At 37.7% G+C, this 15,105-nt stretch overlaps 1 protein-coding gene across 2 annotated transcripts; it reads right to left on the bottom strand.

The window, feature by feature from the left end:
- Nucleotides 1-55: 55 nt before the first annotated feature.
- On the bottom strand, nucleotides 56-14,804 carry LOC127411343 (activator of 90 kDa heat shock protein ATPase homolog 1-like). Of its 2 annotated transcripts, XR_007892252.1 has the most exons (10): nucleotides 14,339-14,804; nucleotides 12,112-12,302; nucleotides 10,515-10,597; nucleotides 9,903-10,020; nucleotides 9,662-9,756; nucleotides 9,408-9,536; nucleotides 6,466-6,567; nucleotides 6,243-6,294; nucleotides 5,280-5,454; nucleotides 2,173-2,307 (listed from the first exon to the last, which is right to left on the bottom strand). XR_007892252.1 is itself a non-coding variant. In XM_051646860.1 (9 exons), the coding sequence occupies exons 1-9, from the start codon at nucleotides 14,416-14,418 to the stop codon at nucleotides 2,135-2,137; spliced, it is 1,023 nt and encodes a 340-aa protein (XP_051502820.1). In that variant the 5' UTR covers nucleotides 14,419-14,788; the 3' UTR covers nucleotides 56-2,134. The 2 variants fall into 2 exon arrangements, 1 of the variants encoding a protein (XP_051502820.1); XM_051646860.1 differs by lacking the exon at nucleotides 5,280-5,454 and having other exon boundaries at nucleotides 56-2,307; nucleotides 14,339-14,788.
- Nucleotides 14,805-15,105: the final 301 nt, after the last annotated feature.

Raw genomic sequence — 15,105 nt, 5'->3', positions numbered from 1 at the left:
AAACCACACGCTGTTGTGCATTTTACATGATTTTTAATATTTCTGTTTGACTCAAAAGGTTCCTGAAGCTTTTATTCTTCTTGGTGAATAGAAATTGCAGAGTAAAAATCCATATATTCATAATACTATATATGATAATGTGATGACAAAGCAATTTACATGAAGAAAGCCACAATTCTGTCCAATTCCTTCTCTCATACAATCAGAAAGAAACTTATTAATTTAGTGGTCTGAAAATGTCTCTATTTATTTTTCCTTCTCCAAACTGTCTTTATAAGATCCAATTTTAAATAAGTTTGAAAAAGTAACCCCCTTAAAAAGGTGTTAACCCCCCAAAATAAAATTTTCACCCTCATTTCATTCTAAACCAGCATGGCTTTAAATTTTTCCATGGAACACCAAAGGAGATGTTAGGCAGAATTAGGGCTGTGTCGATACAATCAAATATTGATATATCACGATATTTTTTAGTATCGATAGCTTAGATCAATGTATCGTGATATTTTCAGTGCAGTCAGAGATGCTTCAGTGAGGCACGAAAGAGACTGAAACTGATCCTGCAGGATTAACGGTTTCTCTCACAGACATGCTGGACCTTTCTCACGTTTGGATCTAGCGCCAGGCAAAAACATTTTTTTTTTCCTACTTAATCTTTATTTGCACAATGTCAATTCTTAAAATGCCAAGATCGCTCTTTCTTTCTATTTGCAATCCCCTACAATCAGATGTGCATAAATACTTCCCATATACTACAAAAATTGTCTGTGATTAGCCACTGGCTGGTAACATTTTTTAGATTTCACTCACCAGTGTTTGAGTGGTGTAGTGGCATAGAAGTTCAGCACCGAGATCTTTTAATTGCATGCTGAGAGTAAAAGCTTTGACTACTTTTATGTGATGTGAGTCTAAAGACTAGATCCAAGCAAACCATTTGTTGTTTTATAATGTCTCTTTTCATATACTTTGTTCTCTACAGTCAGTTATTTATCAAAAACAACATAAGAAACATTTAATTCTAATCACACATAACATGGATGCTTTAAAGAAGCCATTCGACCAAACAATCACTAATGTTAAAGTCCCTGCCACAGGTCTTAAATAGACAGTACCATTTTAGCACTTGTTCTACATATCCAAGTAAATACTTCTAAATAGTACAAATTAGGCACGTAAACAATAAACGATATACTGTATATATGCAATATAATATATGCAATTTCAATACATCATATTTATTGATGTAATACATGGACTATATTTTTTAAAAAAAATCTAATGTCACCAAAATTATGAAAAACTGATCAAATAAAATTTGCAAAATCGATATCAGTAATTAAACAAGTTAGAAGGTCCCCTGTATAATGAATAACAGCATTAGCTGAAAGAGAATCTTTCATACTGTATGCAAGCAAAACGGACATTATAACTGAAATATACCCTAATTAATTTAAAATAAATGCGAACTCGAAATCTAATCACGATAGCGTGATGTCTCACATTATATATTGAACTGTGACGTGTATCGCAATACGTATCGCAAGGTGGCTGCCGATACCCAGCCCTAGGCAGAATGTTATAGAGAGCATCACCCTCAATCACCATTTACTCTCACTGATTCTTTTTTTTTTAATACACAAAATGATTGGTGACTGAATCATTCTGCCTGACATCATCTTTTGCATTTCAATGAAAAAAGCCTTTGGCTTTTGGAACAACATGAGGGTCACAAAATGATGACAATTTTTGTTTTTGGGTAATATACCTTTAACTTCTCAAAAACCACCCAGTGCATAAAAGGCACCATTCAACCCTGAACCTCACAGGACAGGAATGCCATCAGAGTTACCATGTTAAATTAAGAACTATTTTACACACATACACAGATATTTCATGACTCAAGTCTCTCCTCTTTGCACTGTCTTTTCATCTCTTTCAGTTCTGATTTTTCAAGGTTTTCACTTTATTTACTGCAAGCATCAAAATCAGACAGGAACATGTTGATAATGGAGTAATTGATGTCTGTTGTTCAGTAGAGTCATATTCAGATCCTCTCATTTGTATGTGGACCGAAACGAAGAGAAATAAAAACAATAAAACAAACAAAACCAAAAACAGTGGCGGTTACATCCTGGGCTCAGTAGAGTTGTGCACCATAGCCAAATGTCTGTTTAATGGCTTGGCAGTAGTACCTCTGCCAGCCATTTCGTGTTCGTTCCTCTTCACTCTCGGGAACTGCCCGACACTCAATCTTTAACTCTGTCTCATTACCCTTGTCTGTGAATATCAATGTCACCGTTGCGTAGTGCTCTGAAATGAAGAGGAAAGGACAGAGCGCAAAAGGTAAACAATGTGCCGAGACAACCTGATGGACAGTTCTCAAAGTCAACTGTCTAAATTTAAAAGTGGTGGTAAAAAACGTTCAGACTTAAAACATTTTCATTACTTACATCACAAATTTGTACTAAACCCAGTTCAAACCACTTTAAAATATTTTGGATATTTGGATGAGTGTTTCAGGCTACGTTCACACCATGTGTTGTTCAGACTTGCTAAATATGATCGGATTCCAATCGGAAATGCACAAAAATTGGATTTGGACTGTCTGAACATAGCTTTTCATATGTGGATAATTGGATACCTATCTGATTTTTTAAGATGTGCCTTCGGTCTGAACAGCCAGGTCAGATTTAATGTGATTTTTTTTATTTTTTTATAAATCAATCTAACTCAACATTTGTCACTTGCATGTTCCCCTCACTTTTAGAAAAAGCTAAATAATTTTTTTGTGCTTTGATTCTGGCAGACTGGACCAATGTTTGAAATGTTTGACAGCAGTCATTAAATTATACGATAATTCTTTTGTTTTACATTTTAGTTCTAATAATTAAAGTTATATCATAAAAAAATGCTGATGTTTCTTAAAAGTTCAGTTGATATGCTTTCTTTCAAATGATATCACATTCTTAAAAAAAAATATTTTCTAAAAAAATTCTTTAAAACCGTCGTATTGTGAAGAGAGGCTGATGAGAACAATGTCTGCACTGGGCACCTCCGTTGACGCAACGGCTTGAGGTTGTCCACACTGGACGAGTTGACACAAACATTCTAAACTGTTTATTTCTTTTGTTAGCAGTAGCACCAGCACATGCAACGCAAAAATAGAACGGGACACCCGTTTACTGTCGGCACGAAGCAACACAATGAATGCTTCCAGTGTAGACAGCATTGATTATAATGGGTTCTATTGCTTTTGACACGACGTGCAGCTCGAGTCCAGTGTAGACGGGGTGTTATAATGTGCCCCCCCCCCAGTTTTCAGATCGTTCCTACGCCCCTGATTTCAAGTCATATCTTTTCTAGTTAATGCACACAGTTCATTTTTAAGGAAAGGAAATAAAATTATAGGCTTCAACAGATGGGTTCAGTAGTTCGTTTGAATATCACAGTAAAATGTGTGCAAGAAAAGATGCAGTGGTAGATTTAGTCTATGCAACACTGCTCTTTGCTCATGTCACTCATGCAGAAAACTGTCTCTGTATTTCACAAACTGCATCAAAACTCTAATGTAAATCTAAATTAATAATTACATATAACAACTCACATATACAGTATATAATGCTGTTTTTCCTGCTGTCCTTTGATTTTATGATGTCGCACTCAGAATACTACATCTTTTTTTTATCCCCTTTTCTCCCCAATTTGGAATGCCCAATTCATACTACTCAGTAGGTCCTCGTCGTGGTGTGGTTACTCACCTCAATCCAGGTGGCAGAGGACAAGTCTCAGTTGCCTCCGCTTCTGAGACAGTCAATCCGCGCATCTTATCACGTGGCTCGTTGTGCATGACACCACAGAGACTCACAGCACGTGGAGGCGCATGCTACTCTCTGCGATCCACGCACAACATAGAGAGCGAGAACCACTAATCGTGACCACGAGGAGGTTACCCCATGTGACTCTACCCTCCCTAGCAACCAGGCCAATTTGGTTGATTAGGAGACCTGGCTGGAGTCACTCAGCACACCCTGGATTCAAACTCCAGGGGTGGTAGTCAGCATCAATACTCACTGAGCTACCCAGGCCCCTAGAATACTACATTCTTGAGCTTCAATGGTAATTAAATTACACCATGTGACTGAAAACTTTATCCATCCGGTCTTCCATAACTTGCTGATATTTTATTTGATAGTCATTAAGTATAAATAAGTATAAATATAAAAAACTTCTAATAACAATTTTATAAAGTCAATTCATTATACATATTAATATAATGAACATGTCTGGGTTTATTATACACATGCGAGTCAGTTAACGAGCATCGGCTGTTCAGACCAGTATCTGATATGGGCTACATTTAAAAATGTTGTGTGAACAACCTTACAGAAAAATCAGATTTGAGCAGAAAATCAGATTTGGGCCACATTCAGCTGCGGTGTGAACGTCCTTTTCAGTCAGATCAAAATTCAGGACACAACGGTTATGTAACGTCATACACAATGCACACATATTAGGCATTCACTATATTGTGAATACTGAGTATTTCAGACACAGCATTGAATGAATTCTTCACATTCTTAAGGCTAAAATAGGGTTTTCCAAATGGGGTTCGTGAGAGAGTGAAAAGGGAAAGTGAATTTCTGTAAATTACCGAATTTTAAAAACACTGACGACTAATTCCAAATGTTTGTCATTTGACAAAGAAAAAAGAAAAATAGGAACATTGGGGGGCCTGGGTATCTCAGTGAGTATTGAAGCTGACTACCAACCCTGGAGTCACGAGTTCGAATCCAGGGCGTGCTGAGTGACTCCAACCAGGTCTCCTAAGCAACCAAATTGGCCCGGTTGCTAGGGAGGGTAGAGTCACATGGGGTAACCTCCTCGTGGTCGCTATAATGTGGTTCGCTCTCGGTGGGGCACATGGTAAGTTGTGCGTGGATGCCGTGGAGAATAGCGTGAAGCCTCCACACGCACTATGTCTCCGCGGTAATGCGCTCAACAAGCCACGTGATAAGATGCGCCGATTGGCAGTCTCAGACACGGAGGCAACTGAGATTACGTCCTCTGCCACCCGGACTGAGGCGAGTCACTACGCCACCACGAGGACTTAGAGCGCATTGGGAATTCCAAATTGGAATAAAAAAAAATAAAAAGGAACCTTACTTAACTGGCAAAAGTAAACTACGTGCTACTCTCCATACAAATTTATGACGTAACATAATTACTTTCATTATCAGCAATGCAATCATGTTTTAAAAGTAAGTAACCTTAGAGTCATTAACCTGACATTGTTTGCCTTGTAGTCCTGACAAGCAATAGGTGATGGCTGTACCCTCTTGGGCTGTACTGTTAACCGCTTGTGTGCTGGTTCAGTTCACTGCTGAACCGATCGGTTGACAGAGGCTTCTGTGTCGTTTAGACGGCCGGCCACTATTTCCTTGCATGGCTGCCAAAACTCTTAAAATATAATGTATCATTCCTAAAAATATTTCTAAAAGGTAAGGGGGATATGACCTATACCCCATGTTATAATGGTTGCTACAGCCCTGGCTTTGTTACTTCTATGAAAAGTCATTATTAATCTGTATCTATAAGTCTATTAAAATCTATATATTGGTTATTTCAAGATAACAGATGTACATGCACAAATGGAATGACAAAACTATCAGGGAAATGAAAACAAATGACAGAAAAAAAAAATTTTTTTTTTTTTTTTTTTGTAAATTGTTCTAACGTGGCAGATAATGATTATATGTAGTAGTACAATCTTTGATTGGGTTGGAAATGCCAATGGTGAATTAAATAAAAAAGTATAAATATTATAAAATGAACAAAAAATTCAATAAAGGTTCATTCAAATATAACCATAATACCAAAACTTACGTGCAAAAACTTAAAATTAAGTAAATAGTTTAGGTAAAGGAGTTAAGCTGACAAAAAAGTTCGGGAACCCCTGGGCTAAAGTATGCTTTGGTTTCCACGTGCCGCTACATCTTGTACACAGTGTGCGTGGCGTAAATTTCACCAGCACAGTCCATGCGTCTGTCCTCGTGCAGCCCAGTTTTAGTAACCTCACGCACCCGTGTGCATCATCTGTGCCTGGAGTTGACTCATCCGGACAGGCTCACAGTCAATACAGTATACTTTGAAAGGCTAGAATGCTCAACTTTGCATGAAACATAACAGCTCACAATTAAGCATACTCTAGCCTTTTTCTAGTCTTATTTTAACTGGTTTTGACTTACCACAAGGCCATGAATTGAACCTCCATTTCATTACTATCTTTTCCTCAGGTACCTGTCAAACCCAGAATACATGGTTTTCAGAAAAAGTATAAATACTATAAAAGGATAGATAATCATTTTACTTTCTGCTTGAATGTACTTTTAAGTGAGCCATTTATTTACCAAAAAGCTTCTGCTGTCACACTTTTTATAATTATAGTCATTAGAAATTGTAAAATCTCACCAGCTCCTGGAACTCGCCGTTCACGTTTCCGTCCAACAGGCGAAACTTCCCACCTTTCTCAGCCTCAACCACAGCACCACTGCGTGTGAAAGCCTGAACCATCTGGAACACACATTTCATTTCAGTGCACTACATGGGGGCATTAACACTTGATCACTTCATGCATTTAAACTGACTGGATTGCTAACCAACTGAATAAGCACATCCCATTTACACTTGCCACCTCAGTGTCTCTCCGCCAAAAGGATATAAATCCAATCTACAATTCCCAAGCTTTGTGCAAATAAAACATAGATACTTCAGTGATTATGCTAATGCCAGGCAGCGAATTTAAACGATGCGATTTATTATTTGATTCCAAGTGATTTTGCCCCGCACAAGGTGGACAGTCTGTGTGTGTGCACGGTGTATTTTTCATAGGTAAGATATGTCCATGATATGCTTCAGTTGTGCTCATTGTCAGTGTTTAGTTTTAATTTATGTTAGTTTCAAAGTTCTGTCTCTCCTACAATGCGCATCCGTTTTTTAATTAGTTATTTATTGCGCGACCCGAGCCCTATGCAAATACTCTGTAGCAGCTGTTAAGTTTCGCATTTTCCCTATGCTGCCCTCTGGAGGTGGTTTGAGTGAACAGATCTTGAATCTGTCTTGGAGGGTATTTACACTTAGTCGTTTTAAAATTGGATAGCTATCCGATCAACAAAAACACATGAAGTGTAAATGCCCTCAATAATATAATGAAAAATAAAAATGTATATACTGTATTCACAGTGTTTATAGTACATGCCAACTGAACATCAGAAAGGCTATTTTATACCATTTGGCTGCTGTCCAAACAAAACATGCAATCAGGGCTCAACAATAAGGATTTTTTCCACTGACCCACCACAAAATTATAAATGTTATTTTTTGGCAACATATTTTTACAAGTGTTAGGAAATTTAAATTTAACATTTTCTTCAACAAATTATATAATTTTAATACAGTATAACTAAAAAAAATTATGTTTGTAACTGGCAATACTAGAGGGAATTTTACAACTGTTTTATAACAGGGCTGCTACTAACAATTATTTTGATAATCGACTTATCTAACGATTATTAGAACAATTATTTGACTATTCAGGCGATTATTGCAACGATTAATCATTAGCTTTTAACCGATTATTTAGCTTGTGCCTCGACTTAAAAGGTTGTATTTAACATACTTAACATGCTTACTAACAATAAAGAGGACAAAATCATCTTTTAAAAATACCTCTAAAAGGACATTCACTAAATTAAAGGAAAAAATACTTTATCAAGTTTAAATCAGTAAAAATTCACTGCAAAAAATCCTATTGTTATCAAGTGTTTTTGTCTTGTTTTCCATTTAAAAATATCAAAAAATCCTTAAAACATGATACATTTACTTGAGAAGCAACATATATAAGATGTTAAGAATTGATTTGATTTTGGAGATGTATCTTAAATATAAGTGTATTTTGTATGCAAGTGTATTTTTTCACTTATTCATACTTCTGCCAGTGCAGTAAAGACAAAATATACTTACATCCAAGATATATTCTCTAAAAGCAAGTCTAAATATAAATATAAAAATATTGAATATTATATTCAACATTCTCAGATAACAAATTTTTCTTCTGCAGTATAGCTCCCAAAGTAAATGTACGTTGTTTTAAAGGAGTTTTAGATATTTATATTGGAAAACAAGCCAAAACAAAAACAAATTATTTTATTTTTTTGCTGTGTCAAATGGGCAAAGACTATGTTCTCTCACCATTTTGTTCACATTGACCCATGTTTAACTCACACACACACAAAAAAAATAAACTCTCTTCTTAAGAGCTGCATATTGCTGATTTTCTTTATAATATGAACTACACAGTGACATATATTGCGATTCAAAATGTTGCAAGCATCACTTTATAATCTAGCTGCAGCAGGCGCTTGAGAGACGAGTGTCCCCGCGCCAGAGTGCATCATCTGGGTGCAGTTTCAGTCTCTCCCCCTTATATCGGGTTTTTTCACACGACTCATAGAAGCGGCGCTGACCGCACAGAGAAATGCCAGTTTCAGAGTATGTACTTATTTACATGACCTGCTTCCTAATTATTTGAACTTTAATAAAGGATGCATTAAAAGATATAATGCCGGGGTGTTTCCTTTAAAGACGCTCTGACATGCAAGTTTTACTTAAGCAGAATGGCAGCTCCGGCTCTGCTTTATTTCAAAACGAGAGTGCTTCTTATTATTTCCTCATACTTTACGATCTACATCACCTGAAGCTGTATGGAAAGTTTAGAGTGCGTCTGGACTGTGAGCTGAGTTTTCTCCTCAATCAGGCGCGAGCTGCAGTGCTGCTCTCATGCGTCATCATTAGAGTTTAATGTGATCTCAGGTTGTTAACTGAGATCAAACGACTATTCGACAACGAACATCTTTGACAAATTTTTATTGTCGACGTTGTCGATAACATCGACAAATCATTTCAGCCCTATTATTTAACGCAGACCACTACAAATTCATAAGCATTTTCACTGGATATGGCATATAGCGCACAGATTTGTTAAATAATTTTCAACCCATTCTAATTGAAGCTTCAAAGACTACGTCATTCTTGCCATCAGTGTCAGCCAACTAGATAGCGAGAACTTGGTGACAAATTTACATCAGCAGAATTCACAAAAACAATGATCAAAACAACCTAATAATTGCATTTACAAAGGCATGCAAACTCATACAAGATCACAAAAATCAGAACGCAAGAATGTAAGCACTGGCCTGAACATTAGCCATCCTTATTGTTGAATGAGATCTGTCAATCTTAAGACTCTTTAAATGTTAAAGGCACTGGGAGTCTCACTATAACTATGAGATCTAATAAATTACAAACTGTGATGATTGAAAATTACACCATTGAACTGCTGTAGAAAAACTCACCTCTTGACTGAGGAAAACCCTGTAAAGCTCTTCAGGTGAGGTGAGGAAAGTGTCCTTTAGTGAAAACTTGCAAGTGGGGATCTTTACCCCTGTGCTAGGAGGTGGTGGCGTGGGGTTACATGAGCCAATCTAAAAGAAAAATGAAATGATAAAATCATTTACTAGTGTCTGGCATGTAGATATGTTGTGTACATATCCCAAACACTTAATTGCTTAACTCATTGCATCATTTAGAAGTGCATATTAAGGCTCACCTGAGTTTTGCTTGCCTTGGTTGGTGCTTGGGCTGTCTCTGTCTGCTGTTTTGTCATGCCATTGGCTGTGGGCAGGATCATGCCCTGTGTGAACTCTACAACAGATAATAACAGAACATGGCAGTCCACATCACTCCAGACAACACAATAACAGTAATACTGCAATGCTCCAAAAACTCCTCAAGGTGTAGCATGCTTTCAGATTGGTCCGTCTCTCAGCGAGACAGTCGGAGAGACTGACCTGTTTTGAGAAGTCCAACGTAGCTAGCCAGCGCTGTACGAACTTTACTGGCACCCTCCCCCCTCATCAGAGAAAGCAGCGCAGTTTTAGGCTCATCTTTACAAAGACTTACGCTGATCTGTGTGTGTGACCCCAGGGAAACAAGAAAAACAACACTGAGATGACAAGTCTTAGACCTTAGAAGACAAAATGACTAGACGCTACCACATACCTAACAAAAATACTCAGCATGCCAGCATTTCAGTAATTATATCCAACAAAGATACTAATGGTTTTCATATTCAGCAACTTTACAAAATGCATAGATAATTTTGAATATAAAATACATAAAAAATAAATTTAATTTGTTGCTGGCAATATCAAATTATATCAATAGTGTCTCTGACTGTCATTTAAACTGCAGGCCCAGCTTAAACCTGGTAATAAGATGTGTCACAAGTGGACACTGGACAGCGCTTAATACAGGTGTAAATGGGGTCCAAAACGTTTAGTAAAAAGATCACTCAAATTACATTCGGAGGTCTTCAAAATGTCTTCTTTAAATGTATAAAACCTTTAGCTTGGTTAGTGTACAAAACACATAAAATGAGCTCATCTTCAAAAATAACTTACATCAAGTTCATCCATGTCATTTTCATCTGAAAGGTTTGGAACTTCAATGTTCCCCTTGTATTTAATGCCTGATTTTGATGTCCCTATTAAAAAAAAAAAAGATTTTAATACGCAATGCTTAAAAAGCAATTAAGAACATTTAATGCAAAAAAAAAAAAAAAACGCATTGAATAATAGGGCTGAATATTGATACAGATTTGATTCAGATTCACAAGCTCTCGATTCTGTTCAGATTTCAACGTCATCCCTCTCATGAGCGCACGTCACAGATGTGCGGAAGCGAACAGTTGTAGTTAAAAAATAAATAAGTATTGTTTTGTTTCTCAACTCTTTATTTGTCGACTGGAGTCGTGTGGTTTATTTTGATGCACCCTAAATATGCATTTTGGACCGTCAAAAAATGGAGGACATTCACTTGCATTGTTTAGAGAAGGAGGCCTGAAATGAAATCCTAAAAGTCTTAAAATCTGTTTTGATGAAGAAAGAAACTCAGATACATCTTGGATGGCCTGAGGGTGAGTAAATTATCAGCAAATTTTCATTTTTGGGTGAACTATTCCTTTAACATGTGCTAAAAATAATTCTTGCATGGCTCTCTGGAATACTCTATTCTGATTGGTCAATGGCACCATCTAGAGGTCTGATATTTCTCAGTAACAACCGCACACCTATGTATTAGACCGCTCATCAGGGTATTTGTGAGCCATCTTTCCTGCTTCTCGGACCACCGTGCGATCTCTACAACTAGGCTAATAAAATTATGTAAACTCATATCAATGTTTCATGTGCATTTATATATTTATTTGGCAAGAAGTCTTGTAATAAGATAAACAATGATCAGTCAAACGTTCATTAATTGCACAATAAACACCAAAAGAACTCTGACGCAAACCAGAGGAGGATTTCAGCTGTACAGCGATTTACTACTACTCACATCATTACATAATTTTAATGCAAATCAATGTTTCATGTCCATTTATTTTTTTGTTAGTAGCCATGTAATAAGCGGAATAATGTTCAATCAGCCGGTTGTTATCACAAAATAAACCTCATTAGGATGATACAAGACGATCCCAATCTCCCTAATGGGGTTTATTCTGCAATAACAACCGGCTTCTACTAACATTTTTTCTTTTTAGTCGTTTTTTTTAAATCAACAGCTAACTGTGAAGGACAATAACAAATCAATAACAAATGGATTGCGTGGAATGGATCTCATCTTTGGACACACATTACATGGAATGAGCCAAATCAAACTTTTAGTCTCAACGCTCAGTTAAAGTATCTTGCAGCTTCTTCGACACCACTATACTACTCAATCACTGGTGAGTGAAATCTGAAAATTTTCCAGCCGGTGGCTAATCACAGACATTTTTAGTTGCATAGCTAATTTACTTGCATTGTAGAGAGTTGCACATAAACTAAAAGACTGATCTTGAGATTTAAGAATCGATATCGAAACTGTTCAAATAAGATCGCAATGCATCTGAAAATCAATATTTTTACCCAGTCATTTTGAATAAGTCACACAAACACAAAGTGACAACTGAATTAAGTGGGACTTTCTCCAAGATACAAACCACACCAATTTTCTCACCTGTCCAGGTGGCCTTCAGATTCCATTCATAGAAAAAGATAAGCTTTCCTTTGCGGTTGTTGATGGACGCCTCTCCCTCCACCTGGCTGACCTCTGTGATCTCACACTTGCCTTCTTCACTCTCCACCTGCAGCCCCATGAGCAGCTCCTTCAGCTTCTCTGATGACCAGTTTGTGGCGTCCCTCTCCGTCCTAACAATATAAATGACATGTCAATATTACTCCATTACTTAGGGTAATTGTTAATCCTGATCTTTGCTAATCCACAGATTCTACATACACACACAGAGGTGTCAAAATGTTCCTGCCAGAAGACTATGTGGCTTTAAAGTATATGTTTCTTGGTAAAGGAATCATTCACCAAAAAATAATAATTCTCTCATTTACTCACTCCCATGCCATCCCAGATGTGATGACTTTTTTTCTTCTGCAGAACACAAACAGATGTTCTGACTTTTAGAAGAATATCTCAGCTCTGTAGGTCCATACAATGCAAGTGAATGGTGACAAAAACTTTGAAGCTCCAAAAATCACATAAAGGCAGCAAAAAAGTAATCCACATGACTCCAATGGTTTAATCCATGTCTTCAGAAGTGATATGATAGGTGTGTGTAAGGAGTAAGCGAGTCCAGATGGTGCCCCGGCCTGGATCGGGCAGTGGAGGAGTGTGACGAGGAGGAGGGCGTGGCTAGGCTGTGAGGATACATACCCGGTGGTGAGTTGCCTAATCAGCGTGAGGGAGATAAGGGAAAAGCCAGGGACGCCAGAGAGAGAGAGAGAGAGACACACACACACAGCCGCTCTGTGTGTGTGTTTATCTTGCTGTGTTTTCCGTTTGATGTTCTGTTTGATTAAAGTTTTGTTGTTTGTTACGCCGGTCCCTGCATCCTCCTTTCCCGAACGGTTACAACTATAAATGTCTACTTTCGCATTCTTCTTTTGTTTTTGGCAATTCACATTCTTCATGCATATCGTCACCTACTGGGCAAGGAGGAGAATTTATAGAAAATAAAAAAAAAAAAGACTTATTTTGACTTTTTATTATACTTTCATGCCTAAATGTGCTTTTTAGAGCTTCAAAGTTCTGGCCACCATTAACTTGAATTGTACAGACAGAGCTGACATATTCTTCAAAAAATCTTTATGATCTGTAGAAAAAAAAATTCATACACATCTGGGATGGTATAAGGGTAAGTAAGAATTTTAATTTTTGGGTGAACTATTGTTTACCCAATAATATTGTTTAGACATTATAAATTATATCCATATATTTCAAGTCTTGTGAAGCCATTTAATAGCTTTGTGAGGAATAGACTGAAATTTAAGTCTTTATTCACTGATCATTTTCCACTCCAGTGAGCTGTTAACTCGAGAACAGCATCGAGTCAGTGTCTGATTTGGGAACCAGATCAACAGGTTCATTGAAAAGAACCAGCGCAAAAGACTGACCAATTTACTACTGATTATCTCTGAATGACTTATATCAGTCTGTTCTTCACACAAAGCCACTGTATGAATTCAGAAGGCTTGAAATGCTGCACCCTTGGTAATGTGCGGACTACTTTTGTTGTGCTTTTTATTTAATTTATGCAGCTTGACAGACATGGTCACTATGAGGTGTCGTTGTATGGAAAATGGCAGTGTGAAGATTTGTCAACGGAATCCTTTTGTGTTACATGGGGAAAAAAAAAAAAAAAAAAAAAAAAAAAAACTGCAAACAGGTGACAGTTTTAATTTTTGAATGCACTATTCATTTAAAAGACAAATATTTGTTTGATATGTGATTGCTTTTAAATGCCCTGTTGACCGTATTCTTTAACATGCTGCTCAGATATGATTGGGAGCATCTCTGGCCAACACGTTTTTTCCCCTAAAAACTAAATGTCCATAAAGCTTGTCAGTCTTCCAGACACAGAGAGTGAACAACTGATGACAACTCATCGTTCAAACCTAGTATGTGGACCGAGATGACAGCCAATCCAATGACGGATACAATGAAAGCATGGCATGTTTAAACTTGACGACGCTTATGGTTCAATAACCAGAACAGCATCAACTCACTTTACAAATATAATGTAAGACTAAAGGCGACTTCAACTATCTCCGTGGCAAAAAGCTTTTTCAATGACCGTGGTCGACAGCTCATGTTTGTGGCGAGTGTGCTTTAGCGTGTTAGCATCAAGATGGCTTGAGTGAGTGTGTGTGTGTGTGTGCCGGCTGAGTCTCACCAATGCCAGTTGTTGACGTTTGTGGCATCCGCTCTCTCCTCCACGATCCAGCGAGGGTCTCCTTCTCCCCACTTCGCCATGTTGATTCAGAGGAAACACAGATGAAGTCGACCGTGTCAGTCGTTTCGGGCAGGACGTGTAATGTGTTTGAAACGCGTGTGCTCGCTTCTGGAAGCCTCTCGACTGCTGCCGCTGGTTTTGCTGCCCGTAGAAATTACTGGAAACGGAATTGTGTCACGCGCAAAACGCTCCGTGCGGAACATCGATCCGGCTGCATGGGCTGTAGAAGGTTCCACTTGAGCTCTCCGGTGCGGGGAGACGCGAAGCAACACGTTGAAAACTGTTTCTGTGTAGTTGCATTCAACAAAGAAGCTTACAAATGTATCCTAGATGTTGTGGTGTGTACTGGTATTACATAAAGCACTGAACCAGTAGGTCAGGACTCGACTGGTTAGCAGGCCCCCGTTAGCCCCTGCTGGTAGATGCTGGATCTACACCCTATGATGGCAAAAGCTTTTCACGGACTGTGATGACGCGTTTCCGCCTTATTTAGCAGCGAATCTAGCAAACTTTTTTATATTAGCCATTTTTAAAATATTGAGTAAGTTTATAACATCATGCTTTGTTATATTACCCTGGAATTAGTTTTCAAAAATTAGTTTCCACAGCTGCGAGGGGGTTTCTACTACAACTGCCGAGAGCGTGACAGTATATTTGGCATTTTTTCGCATCTGACTGTCATAATTCACTGCTCTCTATTTTATTTT

This window comes from Myxocyprinus asiaticus, chromosome 20, assembly GCF_019703515.2.
Source record: "Myxocyprinus asiaticus isolate MX2 ecotype Aquarium Trade chromosome 20, UBuf_Myxa_2, whole genome shotgun sequence".
Lineage (NCBI taxonomy): Eukaryota > Metazoa > Chordata > Actinopteri > Cypriniformes > Catostomidae > Myxocyprinus > Myxocyprinus asiaticus.
The sequence above is the reverse complement of the archived record's forward strand: the minus strand, read 5'-3'. Positions and strand labels throughout refer to the sequence as shown.